Raw genomic sequence first — 23,929 nt, forward strand, 5'->3', positions numbered from 1 at the left:
AACCTCGATACCAGCTGAAATAAAACAAATGATCTTTATGAACGACTCTGAGTGGGTTATACATGCTGGTACGTGTTGAGACACTATAAAATACATGCACACATCTGGTTCTGTTTCTGTGTGTGTGAGCCATCCAAGAGTCCTTTACTTCCACTCTACTATTAAGAACTACAGTAAAACTTCACATACAAAAACAAAAACAAAACATCTCTTTCTCTCAAGAAGCCACTCACAGAAAATGGCCTTAACTCCCAGCTGAATTCCGCTGAATTAAAGACTCCTTTCATTCAACACAGAAATGATTATGCAAACAGTCATTGCCCTTGAGGCCATCTACAATCGGCTTCCATCACTCCGTGTCTGCTTGTGTAAATTGACTTATATCAGTGCTGACCGCTGGTTAATGCTAAGTCTTATTGATTTATTAGGGAGGGTAGATGGAAATCACAAGGCTGTGGGCTGACATTGTGGTGAACACAGAATGGGTCTACTCAAGTCCTTCTAGCTGATATTTAGAGTCAAACTGATGCAAGTTTGAGATCATTTCTATTCTGAACATGATTGTTTTCAAACCTTCAAATTTAAGAATGAACTGTCTCTGACAGCAAATGGCATTTATAGAAAAGCAGAAATACCCCATTTACCAAAGCATGCAAAGCGCTGCACAGTTTTCCATTTCAGACACCCACTTGTCATGGAAAATAAATTAAGTATTTAGAGTATTCACAGCTTTTCAAAAGCCATTCTGATTGTAATTTTGTATTTTTGAGTACTATTTATCAAATAACACCAAAAACAAGAGTACAGAGACAACAGAGCTGCTTTGGATTTTTCCTCTGCTATTCACTGCTATTCACAAATGGTCCATTTGTGAGTGCCTCCAAGTCACAGTTTTATATAACAGCAATGTTTCTGTGCATGTGATTCTTATTGGTTAGCCAGCTTCATTTGCAGTTTGATAGAAAAGAGATTAAAACACCTCTCTGTAAAAGAATCAGTCGCATCAGCAACTGATTCTTAAGAATCATACATACAAATCATTTGCTAATGCAACTGATTCTTATTATGACAGCATACAAATGTTTGTCAGTCCGAACAGACACATTAACAGCCATTCATTCAAAATGTTTATCACACCAAATATTCACACCGAACATTCGTTGTGGTGTGAACAGGCCTTCAGAAGATTAGGAAAAAGCAAGAGAAAAATATAGCAAAACATGAAAGACTAAGAGATGATTTAGCCAGTAAAGGTATTGAGAATTAGATGGTGAGACATATCCTGCTTTACGATGAAAGCGAGAACTGCTTGCATGTGCCAAACTTGGCATCTAGACAGTCTGAATATGAGCAGGTGTGATCTACATTGAAAACATCCTTCCAAAGTTTAAAAATAACCTGAACCAGCTGCCGTTGAGAATAGGTGTTGGCGGCATTATCTGCTGGCCAATGAAAACTGTTGGTGGCAAACCAGCCTGGCAGCATCGAACTGTACCACTGAACAAGAGCCTAGCACACATCATTACACTACATGCAACGACATCCCTCAATCTCTAATGCAGACAGGAGAGTGGAGGAGGCCAGCAGAGTCACACAGAGAGGGATGTAAAAGGCACCGTACAAAATTCACGCAGAAATAAGCCCGACAGGATGTGACTGGCAAAATGTCCTGCTTATCAGCAGCCTTTGGAGAAATGCGAACAGGTTTTAAGTCAATAATTCAAGTTTAGTAAACAGATTATACTTTAAGCCGCCATATAACCCAAAGAGTATTTTCCCACCATCTGCTTAACACAGACCTGGACTCTCTGGCAGGTCAGGGGAGGGTTTGGGTTACTTGGGTGCCTAGAGAGCCTGTGTATGCCGCTCATTGTTTAAAAGGATGTGAGAGCTCATCTGAGAATCAGCCAGGCCTTCCTAACAAAGACTCTGCACATTTATCATCCTGTTTGTGGAGAACATCTACCTGACAGGTTATTGAGGCCAATCAGGTGAACACGTGGCATGACTTGCACAAAAAGACGCTTTTGCATGTCTAAGACTACAACTGGCACCTCAGAGTGTGTGTGATGGATGAGAGGAGCAATAAGAAAGCCTGAAGAGGAGAAGAAAGAGGGGAAGGGGTCATTTTTGGTGTATGTTTGGTGGGATGGGCCTGTTGATGATCACAGAGAAAAGAGAGGCAACTCTCTGCTAAAATAAGCCTCCCATCCTGCTATCAACTGCTCTGCTGATTAACCCAATCAACCCGAACTGGAGCACACAGACCCACTTCACACACACACACACACCTTCAATCCAATCAAACAGAAATGAGACAGAAGCTAATCAGTGTCATCCAGGATAACGAGACACTCCGTAATTAACCAACTACCATAGAAAACACGCTAATTTCTCATTTGGCTTCCTGCTTTAAGATGTTTATTGGCTGAACACAGCTGGGAGAGACCTGCATTAATGTCACCGCAATGCCATGAACATCTAGACACTAAGGATGATGGGATACCTCAGCACCAGCGATTACTTCAGCTTTATAGGTTATTACTCTACTTGTTCACGACACACATGACAGTTTGTCATGTTATAAGCCACTTACATCATTTGAAGTGTCTCCTTTGTGTAAATGACGGCATGAGCCCAGCAAACACCATGCGACCGAACAGCCGAAATGTCAGCGAATTAGACTGTGCCGTTGTTGCCAAAGTGACAGAGAGGGGAAGAGGGAGAGAATGATCTCTTTAATGCAGAAAGCCATGATAGCCTTTCCTAAGCAAAAGTAATGGGACATCTTAGATAGAGCAAACGTTGTGCACAGAATACAAATGGCCCATTTTCCTCCCTCCTTCATATCAGTCGGGGAGACATCATCACGTTCGCTTTGCCAAGACTCCATCCCTGTGGCTTTGTTTACTAAAGCGCAAAAAGTCCCTGTTTTAGCCGAGCTACGCTTTCCACCACTCCCACATCCCAGCTGCGACGCTTCATAAGGCCAAGAAATTAAAATCAGAGCTCGCCGGAGGGAAGACACCAGACGAGGTGCCATTACATCAATAGGTGCCATGAACAGATGATATGAAAGTGCGACGTCTAATGAACTGCCATCTTTATGACACTCCGGGAGGAAAAAAAAAAAGGGAGAAAGAAAGCTTCATCGCTCGTCGCATTACGGGGAACGCGTGCCATTCCTCCCTGCGTGTGAAACAGAATCTACAACAGACGGCTTCTTCATTAGCCTCCCTAGAAGAGAGGAGCACAGTTTGTAATGAAATGTGGTACAAGAATCAGAAGACGGGCGTGTCAGATCAGAGGTGTTGATGTCAGGAAAGGTGGGAAGGGTACAGGCTGTTTATTACAGCATGCAGTGTTTATGTCTGAAGAGAAATGTCTAGACACGTGCACCTGCGAGAGTGCCCAGAACTGAAGGTCACCTGCAGGCAGTGATTAATTTGTAAATAATGAGAGCCATACAAAGGACTGGTGGAGGATCTGGCAGGACGGGGGTGGGGGTTGGTGAGAAAAAAAAAAAAAAAAGTATCTTTAGCACCATTTTGACACTTCATGAAAGCATACATACATACATACATGAGAGTTGATGATATTGGTGGGAGCGATCTAGCTTGTGTTGCAATGCCAGCTTGCAGTGTGGTGACATAGTATTACAAGAGATGGCCTGTTTTCTAATAATTTGCATTAAGGTAATTTGCATGAAAGTGTAAAAAATTTATTTAAATCATATTTATTAATCATATTTATAGTTATATTACATTTAAAAATCAGTAAGACTTTTTAAAAATAAATTAATACTTTTATTCCACAAGAATGTATTAATTTGATCAAAAGAGATTATATGCTGTACTTTTCATCAAAAATTTCAGAAAAAAAATCAATCATGTTTTACACAAAAATACTAAGCAGCTCAACAATTTTTAAACAGTAGTAATATTTCTCAATATGAGGTGGCAAAGTACACAACTCCATTACTTGAGTGAAAGTATAGATACTGCTGGTCAAATATTACTTACAGTAAATCACTTCACGTAACCCTAGAAGTGCCAGTACTGATAGAAGAAAAAAAAAAAAAATCACTAACTGACTTTTAAATGGCACTTTTCCACTGCATGGTACGGCACGGTACGGTTCGATACAGTTCACTTTTGGAGGGCTTTCTACTGGGTACAGTTCCTGGTACTTTTTTCGGTACCACCTTGGTTGAGGTTCCAAGCGAACCATACCGTTACCAAAATGTGATGTGTAAACTCTGCTGATCACTGATTGGCTGGAGAGAATCGTCAACACCTGCGTCACTGAACATGCAACTTAAAACATAGCAGAACTGCTAGATTTAAATCAGCACAGCCAGCGAAGGAATCTGATTTGAACGAACACACCTTAACAACCAAAAAATGGCTATTTTGTGGTCTGTTGAGGAAGTAGAGGTTGATAGCAGAGGAGCAGATCCAGCGAGAGCTTGATGGGGCAACGTGGAATGAAAACGTTTTTCAGGAGTCGCGGCAGTAGAGGTGGCGCAACTATAACGACATGTGAATAATTCCACCCACTCTAAACCGGTACTAAACTGCAGTGGAAACGCGAACCAAGCCGAGCCGTGCCGTGCCATACCACACAGTGGAATAGCACTAAAAGCTGCTGCATAGTAACGACTTTCCACTTCGAGGACCTTGATAGAAATGTAGTGGAGTGAAAAGCACGATATTTGTCTTTCAAGTGCAGTGAAGTTTCCAGAAAAAACAAGACTCAGGTAAAGTACAGGTACTCAAAAAGTGTACTTAAGTACAATACTTAGGTAAATGTACTGCAATACTGTCCACCTCTGTCAAAACCACTGTTTTAACTGTATTTTTGATCAAATAAATGTAGCCTTGGTGCGCATAATAGACTAATATATACCCAAAACCCAAATATATAAAACCCAAAACTTCTGAACAGTAGTGTATGTTAAAGGTATAGTTCACTCAAAATTTGAAATTCTTTCTTTATTTATTCCTGTGTGTTGTTCCAAACCTGTATGACTTTCTTCCGTGGCACAAAAAAATATATATATAAATAATGTTTTGTATGCACAGAACGGTCCATAAAAAACAACACTAATCTCACTGACTTTCATAGTAGAAACAAAAACACAAAAGACATCTTTCAAAATGTTACACAGAAGAAAGAAATTCATACAGATTTGGAATGACATGAAGGCATGTAAATGATAACTTTTTCATTTGTTAGTGAACAATTCCTGTAAAATATTATTAGATGATTAATATTAATTGCCTATTTTTATTTTTCAATAAGGCCCTTTAACCATTTAAAAGCATTAAGCCACGTGCTTAATGGGTATTTCATTTAATATAAATTAAATAAATAAAATTAACAGTTTTGCGGACTATGTCAACGATTATTGTGACACCTACAAACATTCAGTATCTCATGGTCCAGAGTAATGTTAAAAAACAAGTGAGATATATTTATCAGAGTTAAGTAACGCAAATCACAAATAACCCATTCAAAAGAAGACGTCTCAATGCCATTACTGCAGAATAAACTGTCATAAACTGTCAAAACTGAGAATTACCATAATTACTCTTAACAAAAGTCAAAGAACAGCATTTTCAGAGAAATGGTTAGACATAAGATGTGGTCCATATGGTTTGTTTATAATAGGAATCGTTAGACCTCTAATCTGTACAGGTCATAGCAAAATGTCTTTCAGAGGCGTATGAGGTTTGATAAACTAAAATAGGTGCTGCATCTTACTGCAGTGGAGCCAGATCAGCCCTCGAAGGAAAACTCTTAGGACTTCTTCAGAATTGTTTCAGATGACATTAAACAGAAAGGATGCAACTAGCATTTCACAAAAAATGTCCAAGGTTGACATCCAGATCTGTCAGACATGTCATTGCATGTATACTGCAGATGCTTCATGTAGCATGATGCACCATTAACCACAGTTGTACCTTAAACTCTGCTGCACAAACACACAAAGCCCTAGAAACCATTCTGAAGACTTTAGCAACTGCCTAGATGTCTAAAACTTTGCCAATGACAAGAATCCAACTGTGCACAAATCTGTGGAGTTTTCTGTTGAGTTCTGTGCGCTAAGTTTCTGGGAGGAACTGCTCATCAGATAAAACTTCTATTTTGGCTAATTTCTGATAATGCTTTCAGCTGCCAATAAGTGCGCAGCCCTCTCAGCTCCCATTAGCACATTTTACCATATTCAAATCTGCACACATTCCCCCTTAATCAGTTTAGATAATGTTAAAAACCATCCAGATTCTGTGTGGGTCGACTAACAACTCATGAGTGGCAGCATACAAGCTGAACAGGTGGTGCTGTGACACGAGGGGAACGGGACGCCATGAGTAATGACAGAATCAGCAGCTGCCTGAGTGAGAGACTAAATGAAGGCCTCAGTGCCCTGTATGGGCTAAGCAGATAATGGCCAATCTAACCTCCTCAGGAGATGTCTCTACACGGAAGTCTGGGAAATGTAGCCCTCAGTAGCTTTGCCCACAGGACACTTACTTCTGATAATTTAGAGATGTCATGATAAAGAGAAGCAGTCAGATACAAAGCAAAATCCACACTTTAGGTGTGTATTTTTTTAGTGATGCTGTGAGATAAAAAGAGAATTAAATAATTGGACTGATTAATTCAGCTGATGCTGCCAAGCTGGAAACAAAGTTGCTATTACAGAGTACATGAAAATGAAATGAATAAGTGTGAGACGCCCCGGGCTGAGAGAGAGAGAGAGAGAGAGAGAGAGAGAGAGAGAGAGAGAGAGTCTGGGCAGGAGAGGAGAGAGAGAGAAAGAGAGAGAGTGAGAGAGAGAGAGAGACAGACAGAGAGAGAGTTGGTGTTAGAGAGTACATGAAAATGAAATGAATAAGTGTGAGTCGTCACGGGTCTGTTGAAATTCAATACACACGTACACAGACGCTCACTTCCACCACCTCAGACAATCTATTGCTTCGCTCTCCATCATTTCCTCCCCATCTCTCTTTCTTTCTTGCACCATGTTTTATGGATGCCGCTTTGCTGCATTGCAGCTTAAGGGATAGTTTAATTCTGTGGTGATCCCAAAGCCCTTCCTCTCTCATTCTTTCAGAGCCCGGAAATCACGTCTACAATTCAGGTAATCATTTAAATCTTGGAAAGGGTGAAAAGCATACAGGTGTAAATGAAATGCGAAGATCGGGAAATAGATGTCTGACTGTCAGAGTGATTCGTTAGGAAACAATTGGGGGTTTTTCTGAAATAGCTACATGTTTGAGGACAAAAATGACTGAAAAACTGCTTATAGAGCTAGAAGCTAAACCTAAAAAAATATATACTAATGAGACCATTTTTACAGGTAAAATGGACAAAAAAAAATTCTAACAATGCAAAAATTATTTTAAAGTAGCTAAATATTAGGCTAAATGCCAAAGACATAATGATAACTGTAACCATAAAGTTATAATAAACATTCTAATTCTATGAGAGTATTGAAGTCTAGGCAAATAAAAATCACAATTCACTTAAAACTACGTACTATAAGAATGAAATTCAAATTTGAACTATTTAAAAAAAATTTCTTAGCGAAAATCTGAAATCTCTATTACTGATTTTATTTCTATAAGACATTCTGTAAAGCTTGTCTGAGTTAACAACAGTAACCAAAGGGGGGTGCAGAAAAAACTTAGCATGAAATAGAATAGTGATGGTCTTTTCTTCACCTATTGTAATGCACATTTTTGGCTTCATGAATGAGAAGAAGATCATAAACACTCTTAAAAATAAAGGTTCTTTATTGGCATCAATGGTTCCACAAAGAACCTTTACCATCCATGGAACCTTTTCATTCCACAAAAGGTTCTTTACAGTGGAAAAAGAACTGTTTTAAGAACTGTTCACTGAAAGTTTTTTTGGGGAACCAAAACTGGTTCTTCTACGGCATCGCTGTGAAACCCCCCTTTTGGAACCTTTATTTTTAAGAGTGTAATACACTCCACAATATTCCATATAAATAAGAATGGCCAGTTTTGATAGTGAATCTGTCATTAAATAAAGAAAATGTTTCATTTTAAATTTCCAAAATGTACACACACCAACTTTAATTACAATAGAAGTGACTTGGAAGTGTCCATTTATACAGCCAGCCAAAACTGTGTGTACATGTGTGTGTGTGTGTCCGTGAGGGTGATGACAATCGCTGTCCCTAATCACTCTAATGAGTGTGATGTTACATGTTTACACTGTCAATATTAAGCAGATGAGCTGGAAAGGAAAACAGAGAGAATGAGTTTATTTAGCAGACTATGTGTGAGAGAGCGTATTGTGTGATTAGCAGACACACACACCCCTGTCCACACAAACATGCTTAAAAACAGAGAAATCCCTTGACCAATTAAATCATAGACTGCGTTCTTTGACTATAACACAAGAGTGTCTTTTGTTGTTCTTCATCTTTTGTCAAGTGTTTGTTTTCTTGTATCTTCTCTTTTCAGTACAGCATGTCTGTATCAGTCTTGTACATTATTTGGCAGCATTGAATAAACTCTTTCAAACCAGTGTAGCTTGTTGTTTTCTAAACTCTAAAAAGAATGGAAGGGGAGAGAACTGAGAAGAAAAGAAAGAAAGACCAATAATGGACAGAGAGAATATGATGGACAGATGGGGAAAAAAAATGGAAGAGTCAAACTTTTCTTTCTATTCGCTATATCTGATGGTGAAGACTAGCGCCTGTGGCAGGCGGACAAAAGCTGACACGTGTTCCTCGCCCTTTACATTCTTGCCCTCTCCTAGTCTCTGTCCATCGTTGTTCCCTTTCTCTTTGGTTCCAGGGCCTGTGACAGGCAGACAGTGTGTGTGTGTGTGTGTGTGTGAGAGGGCAGAGAGATAACCACTGCCTTCCACTGTGTGGCTGACATTCAGTTAAGAGCATGAGCTGCCAGACCACAGCAGACCTTCACACAATGAGCTCTAAATAAGTAACTGCCACTATTATTATAGGCTTCTATTGTAATCTGTTATTAAATTTAAATGACCCATTCAAATGATCCATTTCTCAAATCTACCATTACATTTAGAAGCGACAGTGTCACAATGTTTAAAACAGTCCTGTCACTGTCCTCACAGCAGCTCTGAGAGCTCACTGACTCTGCAGATGCAAACAGATGAAAGGGTGGGATCGAAGAGTGTGACATAGTAATAACGGAGGTCTTGTGTACCTCTGTCCCTCCAGGCTTGTCCAGGAAAATTGCACTTCTTTCACATCCAGAATCCATGCAGACCGGCAACAGGTGGTCCTGGGAGCCGTCACCGTCTGAGGAAAAACAGAAAGAGGGAGAGTGAGTGAGTGAGGAGGTAAAATGAGGTCTATGATATACTAATGCATCTTTTCATTTGGTTCGTAATGCTCCAGACTCCAGCATATGGAGACAGCATCATGTGATCTTGAGCATGTGTAATGAAGTGTGTGGCAGCCTGGTGTGTAGCCGTTTGTCCTGGTGTCAGAATCATGTGCCTGAGTCTTTATTCCTTTATGTTTACCTCTTGCATACTTGACACAAAGTATCGACTACTAATATGAAATATTACCAAATCAGGAAATGAATAAAAAAAAGAAAAGAAAAAGCAACTAAAAAATAAAGACTGAATAGTGGAAAGAGAAGAACTGGAGGAAGAGCAGTAGAGATGCTCATTGACATTCATAGCATCTACCACACACCAAATAGCCACGTAGATCAAACCTGCAGCCTGCAGAGAAACAGAGAATTACACGCAAACACACACACAAGTTTATATTTCTATCATGGTGGGGACTTTCCACTTTCGGATTCCTGTAGTGCAAACTGAAAAGCATGATGCTTGCAATGTCAAGGTCATGGGTGTGATGAAATATAAAGGCAGCTACATAATATATTATATATTTATATATATATATATATATATATATATATATATATATATATATATATATATATATATATATATATATATATATTATATATATATATATATATTTAGGGGTGCCACAATATGCCAGTATTGACTGGTTTAAGGAATTAAATGCTGATATCATTTTAATACTACACATACAATAATATAAGTCATAACTATAATACACATAAATAAGCCAATGCTAACAACTTTGGATGACAGTCTAACATAGTACAGTAGATGGCTGTATAACAATGGTTGCCACCTGTCAAAAAAACTGACAAAAAAAAAAAAGAGACAATGACGCAGTGTGTAGTTAATACTGCCACACAAAAAATCATTTTGGAGCAGATGACAGACAAAAGCGAGACACTCTACCCACACCCGAAAAAAGTTAGTTCACCAGTGTGAGAGTTTTTCTGGATTCTGTTAAGACACCACAATCTGCACGCAGTGACAATCAGCAGTGAGCACAAAAGGCGGCAATAACACCAAATTGTACTTAGTTTACTAGCCCTGAAATGGGAAATTATACATTAAGGTCTTAGTTGGTGTTATAGGTGTTTTTTAAATATTATATATTATATGTAGGTATTTTTTTATTTTATATACTGTAAGTACAATGTAAAAACATGTATAAGTACAGTACATTGTAAATGATCAATTTAAATGTAAGTACATTGTAGTTAAGGCCACCTAATATAAAATGTGACTGTGAATTCTCTTGGCCATGATAATAAAAGAGAGAAAAACTGATATTGTGACAGCCCTAATATATATTTATAATGTATAGAGACCAATATATACTCTGCACAAAGAAATTTGTACAGAGAATTTAGCTTTACAAAACCCAGTGAATAAGCTGAATGTGACAGCGGTGAGAATGCAAAGTATTCTTGGATTGATATACACTGCAAGAAAAGAGAGACGAACAGAATAAAATAATTCTGACCAATTCTTTCCAAATCAGACTTCCAAATGAAACTTATAAAGTAATCCAGTCAATGCGTTATTTGTATTGTGTTTTGTTGTGTAAATAAATTTAATTAATATCTTCAGTTATCAATTGATCTCACATAGCACTGAAAGTATTTCACAAAATGCTAACCTCCAGTTTGAATTAATACAGTACTTAGTATGTTAAATAGGCCAATTTTTTTTGTGTGCGATCCCCACAGTGTAGCTGACTTAAAAGTAGGGATGTTTGTTCTATACAATATAAGCAAAACCTCATACATACAGTATCCCCTTATCACCACCAATCAGAGTGGAGCTGTCTTCCATTCTTGAGATAAAGAATCTATGCTGCTTTTGTTTTCTGTATTTTAAGAGCTTTCTCTCTCAGTATATTAGCAGAAGGAGAGATTGATTGTGACTGTGTGTGTGTCTTTTTGACAATCAAAATGTGTAAGTGTACAGTAGGAGTACGAGCCAGTTGCTTAACGCCACTAATGACTTCAGCTTCTTGCTATACAGTACACAGGCACACCTCTAGAAGCTGTACAAAAACACCAAAAGCCCTCCATGACACACATACACACACACACACACACACAAACTAGTTTATGTCATGATGACTGGGCGTTAAATGCCACATGTGACACCCACTTCAAGCAAGAAAAAAAATAGCAAAAGAGGACATCTCTGCCATTTGCTACCTTCCTGACAGTGCCCTAGTATTGAATATCATTCATCTAATGAATAATGCATATGGCTGTCACATGTAAAAAAAAAAAAAAAGAGCAATTACCATCCTGACAGAGCAGATGGAGAATTTTGTCTAACATATGTTGTGCATTCATAATGACACATCCATGTCAAGACTGACTACATTCTGACAGTGCACATTCATGAATTATAATACTTTTGCACAGTACATGTGTTGGAGGGTGTGACTCTTGAACCCCTTTCACACTGCACGTTGGTCCCGGAAAATCGCGGGAGTGCCTTCTGTGTGAACGCAAACATGCCCCGGGATTGATTCCAGGATTGGGGATCTAGTAATAAGTAAAAATATGAATGGTATTATAATGTTATACTAAAACTAAAATTAAAACAATGGAAAAACCCTTAAGATAACATGTTGGGGAAAATCTTGTGCACGCAGAAGACCATAAGTGGACTTTGAATGATTAATTGCTGCTTTGAACGATTATGTAATTGTGGGATACATAATTGTAATCGCGATTAGAAATTCGATTAATTGTGCAGCCCTAGAACGCACACAGATTCCGGAAAATCACTGGCAGTGTGAATGAACCACAATCAAACGATCCTGGGACAAATCATGGGACACATTATCCATGTATTTACCAGAATTTCTGTACGAAAGAGGCTTTGCATCGCTCATCCCATAAACCTTTCATGCACATATTTTTTAAATAAAAAATTGAACAATAATAATGTTGTTGACAACTTTCTTAACTAAAAAAAATTATGTTGCTATTAACCACTAAATTTAAGGCAGACAGGCATCTGAAAATGTCACAGTGCAGACCTGTATTGAACCTGTGCTCATCTGATACTGCACTACAGCTCCAAAAATAATTTATTAACTAGCTCAAGGCAAATTGTTAGGAAAAAGAACTTACATATTATATGCAAAGTGACACAATGACAACACTGATTTAAATGAGTTCAGTTTTATTACAGCAATTCCTTTAACAGCACCAAATTTTCCCCCATTTTACACTATCATTCAAGACTTTGGGGTCGGCATGTTTTTGAAAGAAGGCTGGATTTATTTGATCAACAATATACAAGAACAATAAATATTTTGAAATATTACAATTAAAATTTTATTTTGAAACAATTTATTCCTGTGATGGCAAAGCTACATTTTCTGCAGCCATTACTTCATTAATTAGGGCCCTATTTTAATGATCTAAGGAAATGGTCTAAAGCACACAGCACAGGTACACTTAGGGCATGTCCGATCCACTGTTGCTAGTTTAACAACGGGAAAACGGTCGGAGTGCCCGGCACAGGGTCTAAAAGGGTTGTCCGTCCCTATTCTCTTAATGAGTAATGGGTGTGTTTTGGGTGTAATGTGCAATAAACCAATCAGAGTCGAGCGGAGCTGCTTTCTTTTATACAAAAAGCATTTTGTCTAGAAAGTCAACTAACAAAATTCAGAAATAAAGCAAATTATTAAAAAACCAATGCAATTGCAATTTCAAGCAGTTTCAAGCACTTTATCCAAAATTCAAGCCCTTTTCAAACCTTGAAAGACACATTTAACTTTAGATACATTTAATCCATCCCTGTTGAATAAAAGTATAAAAAAAGTAAAACAAACAAACAAACAAACAAAAAAACAATACCAATACACATTTTGCATGGTAGTGTAACATCACAAGGGCATGTATTCCACACAAAATCAAGTATATTTGTTTGTTTATCCCTTAGAGTCAAAAATAGTGCTGCCAATAAAATCAAATAAATGTTGTGATTTCAAAGTGGCCTTTAAAATGCTGCGGAATCAGATCTCCACTTTTTCTGACAATAGTTTATTATCTTGTGTCGGTGAAATCGAAGAAAAGAAAACAACTTCACTCAGATATTCCAAGTAAAACTAGACAAACAGAACACTTCTGAAGTGTGAAATTCCTAATCTGCTTGTCTAAAATGAACATCAGACAGGAAGCAGCAGGAAGCTTGTCCACATTCAGACGAAGCTGGACTTCAGACTCTAGAGCTACAGTAACCACTTCTTGGCATGCTTGACTAGTAACAAAATGCTTGCTACTAAACAGGATTGCATTTACCTCCGTTTTTTGAGGGGATTATTTTATGGCCGATTAAAACCAGACCGTGAGCCTCTTGCAGTGTTTTGTTGGGATTGTTTAGAGCAGAGAAGGATGGCTGGAGAATACTAACGGAGAGAGAAAGTGCTAGAGGAGAGGAGCTGAGAGAAGAAGGTTACTGGGGTGTATCTTTGATCTGCCACTTAGGTGCGGGACGGAGAAGAGAGCCGTGCCATAACTGACAGCCAGGAGTGTGATCAGAATAACACCCATTTCAAATCAAACAAGTGGACCCTCCCTTTTCTCCCTCCCTCGCACATATACTCTGACTCTCTTCCCACCTTCCTCCCACCTCCTCTCACTTCTCGGGAACAACATATACCTTTCACCGCATACCATGTTCCTTTCATTCCGTTCATTTGAAATGAGGCTTTGAAGCGCCTCGCATTCACGATTTCTTTCACCGTAGGTCAAATTTAACACATATCTCTGCTCGCAGGTGCCGCAAACCCATTTTTTTTCTAATTAAGTGCCGATTCAAACATTAGCAGTTAAAAAGGTAGAACAAAAGCATGAATCAAGGCTGCTGCTTTGATGATCAGTACAATTAAACAATTTAAACCAAACCCACATTCCCGAGGGGCAAGCCTTCTGCTGTTTATAGAAAGCGACATGCGGCGGGAGCTGTGCTTTCAGTGCCCACTCAAGCCAACCGAATGTATAATGTCAAGATGTGTCCTTGGCTTCAGAGGAAGCCATTCACTTCCCATTACCACCCACTTAATGGGAGCAGCATTGCTATGATTCACCTGTATCGCGTGTGTGTGTGTGTTTGTGAGGTGGTGAGAATGCTGCGGGAAATGGTGTGTATTTGTCTTCACCCCTAGTGTCCATCCGCTGCCATGCTCTATCCTGTCAAAGACGATCACCATCATGAAGCTGCAGCCTGTTCCTCACACCAAATCATCTCATAGTGACTCTACAGGCTCCTACACTCACACACTACTGCAGCTAATTGGTGCCGACAGTTTGATGCCTGCGTGCAAGTTCTAGAAGGTGGTGAAATGCGCATGTGCTAAAGGAAGTTAAAAGCTTTGGAAGGAACCGAAAAACAGGAAAGGAAGATGGAAAAGGACAAAGCGGAGACAGATGTTGATCATTAGGGCTCGGCAAAGATCTTCACACTCCTGTCTCCAGAACAAGCGCCTGACACTAATCCAATAACAAGTCTTTTTTTCTGTGTGAGCCACTATTATTGACTCGGGCACGATGACACATACATGTAGAATAGGGCTGCTCTAGCATGCACGTCTCTTTCCATCCCCAACATCATTTATCATCCTAAATCACAGTCTACAGCTCATTCTCTCTCTCTCTGTATATATCTTTCAACTTACCCAACCTCTCGCTTTGCATTCTAGACCGTCACTGTGACATCATTTCTGTGAAGCAGTAAAGGTCAGAGACGATGCACCTCAAAGGTTTAAGATGTCATAATCATAGGGCAGCTTACAAAGGCCATGTATGTCTCAACATCCTGCTTACCAGGCAAACAGCATCGCTTGAACGCCAGAACACAGTGTAACACAGATTACACCTACACATGAGGTTATATTTTAAGGTTTCCTTTAGAATGGGAAATTAAAACAAGGAAATGAAATACAACCTTCTTTTGCATTTAAGTGAAACACAGTGACTTTGTTTTATCTCATATATGATTCATTTGTCACCTGCCAAAGTAACATAGTGAAAATCTCAACTGCTGTTCAATATTAAAAGGGCATTAATAGCTGTGGTGGCACTAATACTTCTGTTTCCTAAAACTAAAAGGCGGAAATATACTACATGATTTTTCCCTGATTTTCCACCAATTTGCTGTCTAGAGAAGTTGATTCTAGTTGAAAAAAGTCAGAGCCAGTCTGCAGATTTGAGTTGACAAATTTCATAGAAAATTGTGTTAGTGTATGATGGTGTCAGACTCTGATTTTTTAGCTTCAGACTGTAATTCCACCCAGTCGGAGGATATCAAAACATGTTTGATATTTTGAGCCGATTCTAGAACACATATCGCTTTCATTTGTCACACATCTAGCAACAAGGCAAAATCACAACTAACTTCTGCAAGAGTGACTGAAACAACTGGTAGTGAAGTCTGGTAGTGTATGATCCTCAGATGTTTAGTGTATGATGGCCAGTTTTTCCTCTGTGACTATTACGGAGTCGGTAAGTATAAGATGTCCAGTGTTTCAAAATCTGGTCAGATATTAGAGTCGCGTAGTATGTTCCAGCCTTAAAGGGATAATCCACCCCAAAATGAAAATTTTGTCATTAATCACTTACCCCCGTCATTCCAAACCCGTATAAGCTTTGTTCGTCACACAATTTAAGATATTTTGGATGAAAACCGGGAGGCCTGTGACTGTCCCACAGACTGCCAAGTAAATAACAGTGTCAAGGTCCATAAAAGGTATGAAAGCCGTTGTCAGAATACTCCATCTGCCATCAGACGTGCAATCTGGGTTATATGAAGTGATGGGAACACTTTTTGTAAGCAAAGAAAACAAAAATAACGACTTTATTCTACAATTCCTTTGTCAACAGTCTCCTCTGTGTCTCATCATATCACCGTTTGCTGTGTATGCTCTTCTGTATCATGAACGGAGCTTTTACAGGTTTGGAACGACATGGGGGTAAAGTGATTAATGACAAAATTTTCATTTTGGGGTGGAGTATCCCTTTAAGAAGGTTGTTTGTTTTCTTGTTGTTATTCTCAGGCCTGCCTATGCACCTTATTTTACACCGTGGAAATAAGCTAATTTATTTGAATCTGCAAGACTTACGATTCATTATCAGCTTTGCTAATGAATTGGTAAATAACTTTTTGGTAAAAAACCTGAACCTGAAAGTGCAGTAAACGGTAAAACTATTTGCGCTACAAACCAGTGTGTTTATAATTATGATAATACTTTAAAATAATATGATTCAAAAATCAGTTTGCAATGTAAAGCAGTATTACAGACTGATTTTACATGGGTAAAATAACTGGAAGGGAATGATACCTGAAGCCTAATTCAGTCCGTGTCCATTCTTATGTTAAAAAAAGTGCATTCAAAAGGTTGCCGATGATTTAGCATGCAAATAAATGCAAGAAAGAAGGCTAATTGCAATTCAGTATGAAAATATTCCAATGATGTCATCACCGTCAGCTACATTCCCAGTACTAAACATTCATGTCAATGGAGATTAAAAAAAATGTACTACACCTAAGGGTGCAGCAGTTCATGCCAATTTAATTGCAGAAAATTAAGAATAAATGAACATGAATTCAGCAGCTGCTTAAAAAAAGTTATTGTAGTATAATTTAAATACCATTATAGTTTTGTATTATTTTGAATACGTCTTTATTTTTAAAATTTTCATTTTGATTCACGTTTTAGTAATTTAGTGTTTATGTAATTTCATTACTTTTATGTCTTTAGTTTCTATTAATTTTCAAGTTATTTTAGTACATCATGGTAAACTGAAATGAAATAAGGTTATCTTTTTTATTTCAGTTAACATTTATTTATAAGTAGATATAATTAAATTTTTTTACGGTTTTAGTTTCAGTTAACTATAAAAACCCTGATGCCTACAGTCCTCAAAAAGCATATAAATTAAAGCAATAACCACCTGACTGACTGGGAGTCACATGAAAACCTCCATCCTGTTTAAAACTCACATCCTTTGAAGCTCATTGCTGTGAAAACACCACAACAGCTTGACGTGACATTTTCCAAAATGACAAGAGAAAGAGATCAGAGGAAACAGATTAAAGAGTGCAGAGAATGCCTCTTGTTTGGTCAGATCAGTTAGCTTTGAATATAAAGGCCAAGCTCCTGAGATGCAGCTCACTTGAACACATTCAATCTTAGGTCATTTCACTTTGCTTATCAATCATTTACGTTATTTGAGATTTCACTGCCAGTGCCATCCCTGCTATCAGTGGGATGCTTTTGGAAAGGGGAAATTTGTATTGTTAATAATTAATAGGATCCCACAGGAGCTAATATTCAATTTGGCGCCATGTGTGTGTGCGTTGAAACTCTGTTGCGCATGTATTGCCGTTAGAAACTCACAGCTACTTTCAGATTCTGAACTGCATAAGAATTGTGCATATTATGCATGAATTATCCCAGAAATCACATGTGCATGCATTTAATGCCACCTCTAAACAACACAATTGGGCCGCACACAGTGATATGCTATACTCACCGAAGTCTACAAATGCAGATTGACCCACTTCATTATAATTCTCCGGTGCCTTTCTAGACAGGGTTTGGGTGAAGTTCCCATCCTAATGAACAGAAAGATATAACAGGATTAAAACATGTTCATTCATTTCATTTAAAAAGTACATTTCCTTTCATGCAGAGCTTACAACTGTTAAAAAAAAAAAAAAAAATCCTGTCCTTGAGCAGCAAGAAAAAACGCCTCTAATTTCTAAAGTGTCAGCGTAGCTGTCAGAACAGAGCTAATAATTTAGTGCATCAGCCACTGTGGGCATGAATGAGAGGAAGCCTGTACTGTCATGGGTTAGGGATCATTGCTGGGTGTCTGTACTTCCTGATGGACATTACGAGACAATGCAGCAAGACAAAACAAATGTGTGGTCTGACAGTCTGCCCAGCTGAATTTAAAGGGGAAGTTTCAATCTGATTGACAGTGCATGAGGCAGTGGGGCAGAGAGAGCAGAAGGTAACAGACGGCAGACGTGCGGTGTAGGTGTGGACCAAAGGTGATTGGCAGGTAGGCAGCAGGAGTCACAAAATGACGGCTAATTGGAGTACGGAGGGGTCAGAGGGCAGGGTAAGGCTACTGTGCACATTGATTAGCCCGTGTGAGCCAGAGCACAGCATGGCACCGGTGATCAAAGTGCATCTTGGAAACCCACTAAGACAGGAGCTTCAGAAAAGCCTGGGAGACTCAGCCTACATGCTGAACACAGGCCTCCACACAAAAATGCAGTACAGCGCACTGACTGTCCACCACAATAACGTGAAGGAGACATTAGAGAGACATACATTTGACAAGGACCAGATCAAGGCCACAATACTATTGTGTACATTCGTTATGTCAGATGCTCACTACATTTCTTACAGGATACGGATAGAGAAGACACGTAGAAGAACATGTCAGAATGGATGAGAATTAAACAAACAGAAGGACGTCAACAGAACAAAGAGAAGGTGAGACACAGAGCTATTCTGTTTTATATATCACCATCACGAAGCTGCAGCCTTATGTTAAACTGCTTTAAATGACTTTTTCCCACATCAATCTACACTTCATACACCACAAAGACAAAGCAAAAACAGATTTGAGATAACTTTATTAAAAGTTAATAAGCTTTTTATTGGAGAAAAAGATATTAAAAAGAAAAAAAAAAACCTGAAATAATAATATTGCATAAGTATTCATACCCTTAACTCAGTACTTGAAGGTGAAGTTGAAGCCCCATTCGCTGTAACCACCTCAGTTTTTTTGTCGGTATGATGCAACATGCATTGCACATCTGCATTTGGAGATTTTCTGTCTGTCTTTTTTGCAGATCCTCTCAGGCTCTGTCAGGCTGAATGGCTCTGTCATTTTAAGAGACGTTTGTCTGGGTTCAAGTCCAAGATGGTTGAGTCACTCAAGGGCATTTACAAAGTTGCCCATAAGCCAATCATTAAGGATAACATTCCTTCTACCCTGACAAGTCCCCCAGTCCTTGCCGCATAAAAACACCCTCCACAGTGTGATGCTGTCACCACCATGCATCACCACTGGGATAGTCTTGGTTAGGTGATCCAAGACATTATGTTTGTAATTGAGGTTTATCAGACCAGAGAATCTTGTTTCTCACAGTAAGAGAATCCATTAGATGTTTTTTATTTTTTATAATTCCAAGTGGGTTTTCATGTGTTTTCACTGAGGAGAGGATTGAGTCTGGCCATGCCGTCATAAAGGCCATACTGGTGAAGTGTTGCAGTGATGTTTGTCCTTCTCTAGGTTTCTCCCATCTCCACATACTGTATAATCATAGATAGTTTGACCAGCTCTACGAAGAGTCCTGGTTGTTCCCAACTTCTTCCATTAAGGATTATGGAGGTCACATGCTCCTGTGAACCTTCAATGCGGGATCATTTTTTGTAGTCGTCCCCAGAATTTTGCTCAACAAAATCCTGCAGACCATTCCTTTGACTTCAAGGCTTGACTTTTGCTCTGACATGCCTTTTCAGCTGTTAGAGCTAATTAAGACAGGTATGTGCCTTTTCAAGTCATGTTCAATCAATTAAATTTGCCACAATTTAACATCAACCAAAGTGTAGAAACATCTCAAAGATGACCCAGCAAAACTGAAATGCTAAATTTTAAGTGTCACAGAAAAGAGTATGAATACTTAGGTAATGTTTTTTTTTAAATACATTTCCAAAGTTTTCACAAATTAGTTTTTTTTTCTTATTATGTTGTATACATTTTTGATATGGAAATAAAGTCACGTAAAGCAGTTTAACTAAATGATGAAGTGTTTCAATAGAAATTTGGCCCCCAACAGCATGTGTTCCAGTGTTTTCTCCAACACTTCACAAGATCACTCTCCCCTCCTGTAACTGACCATAAATCGCTTCATTACCTCCAGTACCATCTGAGGCTCAGTCAGCACAAAACACCTCGGCCTAATCACTTCAGCTCGGCCAGATACAGCATTTCTGTCAGCTTTCAAAGTCTTTCAAAACCAAGATGGCAGGGTGGTAATTGGTCTCATTATATGTGATGACACATACTGTTTTGGATCACAATTTGAGAGGGGAACGGGGAAAAATATACTAAAAAAAGTATTTGTGAATCTTGTTTCTAGCATTATTTTTAAATAATAAAAATGAAAGGTTCTGTAAAGAAACAAACTGGGTCACATGAAACATTGAGGCCGCACATTTATTTAATTGTATAATACATAAAATATTAAATTGTGTTTACAAAATATTCACAAATGTAAATTTTTTAAAAAACAGACACATTTGGCACCATAATGTGTGTTATTTGTCTTTTTGTAGTTTTTGTCCCATTTGATAAACGGAGATGGTTTATGCGGCAGCTCTTGGCCTGAGGGATTTGTTCATAATTCTCATGAATCACAAAACTCAAGCGCCTCCTTACTTCTGTGTGGACAGTGTTTATCCATCTCCAATGAAAACTCCCTTGAGCCTTTGCTCTGAAACTACAGGCACGCATCTGGCGGTCATGTATAATATCGATTGGTGTATGATTGCGGGAGGCAGTTCAACTGTAATGTGATTGTGGCTTATGTAAAGATAATGGTGACTTGACTTGCTCCCCCTAATCTTCTCAGAGTAGAATGAGGCCATGTTGAGTCACAGGGTCTGTCTCATTGGATTGATTGAACACTGATGTTAATAGGAAGGGGCTGGAACTGTGGCATGTTGGCCTCAGGGGGTTGTGAGTAACTGTGTATGTATTCCTGGAGAATGGCTAGATAGAATCAATGTCCTTAAGGGGTAGTGACAACAAATTTCGATACAATACATTTATTGATGTTTCACAATTAGAAAGCACTTATTGCACTATTGGTTCTAATTTTGCTAAGGCTTCTTACATAGCAGGTCTCCTCAAAGCAATAGTTCACCCAAAAATGAAAGTTTGAAAAACTGTATGATTTTATTACAGAGATACTGTGTGTTGAAAAACATATTTTTTTTTTTTTGTGATCGACTTTCAATGTATTGACAAAAAAACATTCTTCAAATCTCTTATTTTGAGTTCGACAGAATAAAGAATAATGAGAGAAAGTTTCAGAACAACACGAGTGGATTTCATTTTTTGGGTGAACTATACTGTGACATAAATATATTAGCAATTTTACTGACTTAGACCAACCCTCCAAACACATGGCAGCTAACCTGATGTCAGATCATGCACAAATACTTGCAAATTATTATTCAAGTCTCTGTTGGTCTGGGCCTGAATTTAGATGATCTTATAGGAGGAGATGTTTTACAGTCATTCTGATCTTCCCTTCTACTGGCAGTTAAAAATGGCCAGGCAGCACTATTGGAATTGTAAAAGCTATAAAAGAGGATGTGCCATTACATTCTCTGAGGGCTGAGGCGTTTTGCTAATGCTTACTAAATGCTGAACCTCGCAGTTTGACGATTATTAGCAAACAGAAAGCATTCTGTTATAATAGGCGCTACGCATTTTAAGAGATTTATGGAGTGAATAGCATTAATTAATTGTTTTTCAACAAAAAAGCTCTTGCTGCTGTGCCATAACCATGTAAAATCCCTGTTTAACAAGTAGAGTAGAGTTAAATATATTGTATTGTATGCAGAACAGACAGGCAGGGCTGCACGGTAATGGTTAAGGTAATAAGCACAAGCATTTTTCCAAAAATTATAACCCTGATTATTAATCATGATTTTTCTAACTTGATTTTATTTATTTATTTATTTTCCACTTTTAATCAGAATTATTGCACTTTCAAATAAGCACAAATCAAGAGTGTGTCAACTCATGCAGGGTTTATTCTACCTTATATCTACTGTAGTTATATCTAGTTTCCTGATTTACTTCATTCATCTAAACACATTATGAAAACAGGTAAAACCTCAAGAGGCTTGTCTCAAAAGCTAACACAGTGAAATTCACAATATTAATTCCAATAATTCCAAATTAAATGATCAGTTTTCTATTAAAAAAAATTAAATACTGCGGTTGCTCAATAAATTCATGTGTCACAGACATAGTCAGAGCAAATAAGACAAACAACTTTTGTGAAGGAAGTCAGACTGGCTGTATTGCACATTCATTTGATGAAAACATCAAAATGGATTTCGCAAAACTCCAACATAAAGGTTTGTTGTTGTTTTCAGACATTCAGCGTCTTTTTTTTTTTTTTAAGTGCAGAGAGAGCACACAGTTGCCAGGTTGGGAAATTGCATAAAACACTGGGTGGGAAATGTATCCATTTAAGAGAAAAGCTCTGATTGTGGCATTTAATTTGCTAACATATGGCAAACCCAAGCTTGAAAGTTTGTGGAGGCTTCTTACCAATGCAAAATAATGCAAATGTCAAAAAAAAAAAAAAAAAAATTCAGCATTATTAACAAATGGGCCAATATTGCAGGAAAATTATGGTTGAGAAAAAATAAACTGTGATCATGATTTAAATACAATTAATTGTGCAGCCCAAGAATATAGAGAGATTTGTTGATAGAAGCACACATTTCTCAAAACGATCACATGAATGTTACATTTTTGCAAATACTTTTATCCAAAGCGACATGCATTCAAGGCACACTTTATCAGCACTTGCTTTCCCTGGAAATCAAACCCATGACCTTGCTGTTTTACTGTTTGAAAACTATGCTATGCTGCTATGCTGGGATAAAAGAGCTATCATGTGTGCTGACAGGAATACAACGTTAATATCTACTCCATATTCATCCACAGAGATCTGAAGCCCCTGGTAGTATACACTGTAAAATCTAATTGGGCTTACTTAAAAAAAGCATGCAAACCGATTGCCTTGAAAAAACTAAGTAAAGTGAAATAGGAATAGTATGTTGTACTGACATTTTAATTATAAGATAGATCATTTTTTTAAAGCAAACTATTTATTACTTTTCTTCTGTTAAAACCTTAACAACTCTGACTTCATGATGCATTACTGCATCAACAAGAATAAATAATTATAGTAACATAAACAAAGTTCCAAATGGCCAACCAAAGAGAATGCTAATTACTATAATGGTGAGTTTTTTGCACATTAGCAACATATTAGTGCACTGCTACCTCTCACTGGTTTATTAATGTCATTGGTTCCTTTGTGGCTACTTGAATATTTTAAGTAAGTGTCACTCAAAACAGTAAGTAAATTGTTTTATTTGCCTTGAAAGTAGCTATAACTTAATAAAATCTAGTAAGTAGAAGAACTAAGTAAAGATAACTAATTAAATCTAAGTAAGGTAAACTATTGTATTTTACAGTGTATCCATATTGTAAAGCGAGCACATAAAGAGGGTCTGATTGAGGTTTGGATTGTAAATACAGGCTGCAGCTTGATTGTGTGGCTCCTGTGCGAGCGACACAATATGTGTTTAAGTGCCACAGTGCACTGATTGAGTTTTGGTGGGGCAGCCATGATTGGGATCACGAGCGATTGACATGCGAGCAGGCGCAACTTTAACCGGTGAACGTGTGAG

At 38.1% G+C, this 23,929-nt stretch overlaps 1 protein-coding gene across 2 annotated transcripts in view; it reads right to left on the reverse strand.

The window, feature by feature from the left end:
- LOC109066360 (T-cell immunomodulatory protein-like) overlaps positions 1 to 23,929 on the reverse strand; it is a 120,181-nt gene that overhangs the window by 64,943 nt on the left and 31,309 nt on the right. For both annotated transcript variants that reach the window (XM_042728109.1, XM_042728111.1), the window contains exons 8-9: positions 17,937 to 18,018; positions 9,225 to 9,319 (exon numbers count right to left, since the gene is read on the reverse strand). In XM_042728109.1, coding sequence (XP_042584043.1) covers positions 9,225 to 9,319; positions 17,937 to 18,018 — 177 coding nt within the window. The remainder of the gene's footprint in view (positions 1 to 9,224; positions 9,320 to 17,936; positions 18,019 to 23,929) is intronic.

Source organism: Cyprinus carpio, chromosome B7, assembly GCF_018340385.1.
Source record: "Cyprinus carpio isolate SPL01 chromosome B7, ASM1834038v1, whole genome shotgun sequence".
In the NCBI taxonomy this organism is placed as follows: Eukaryota; Metazoa; Chordata; class Actinopteri; order Cypriniformes; family Cyprinidae; genus Cyprinus; species Cyprinus carpio.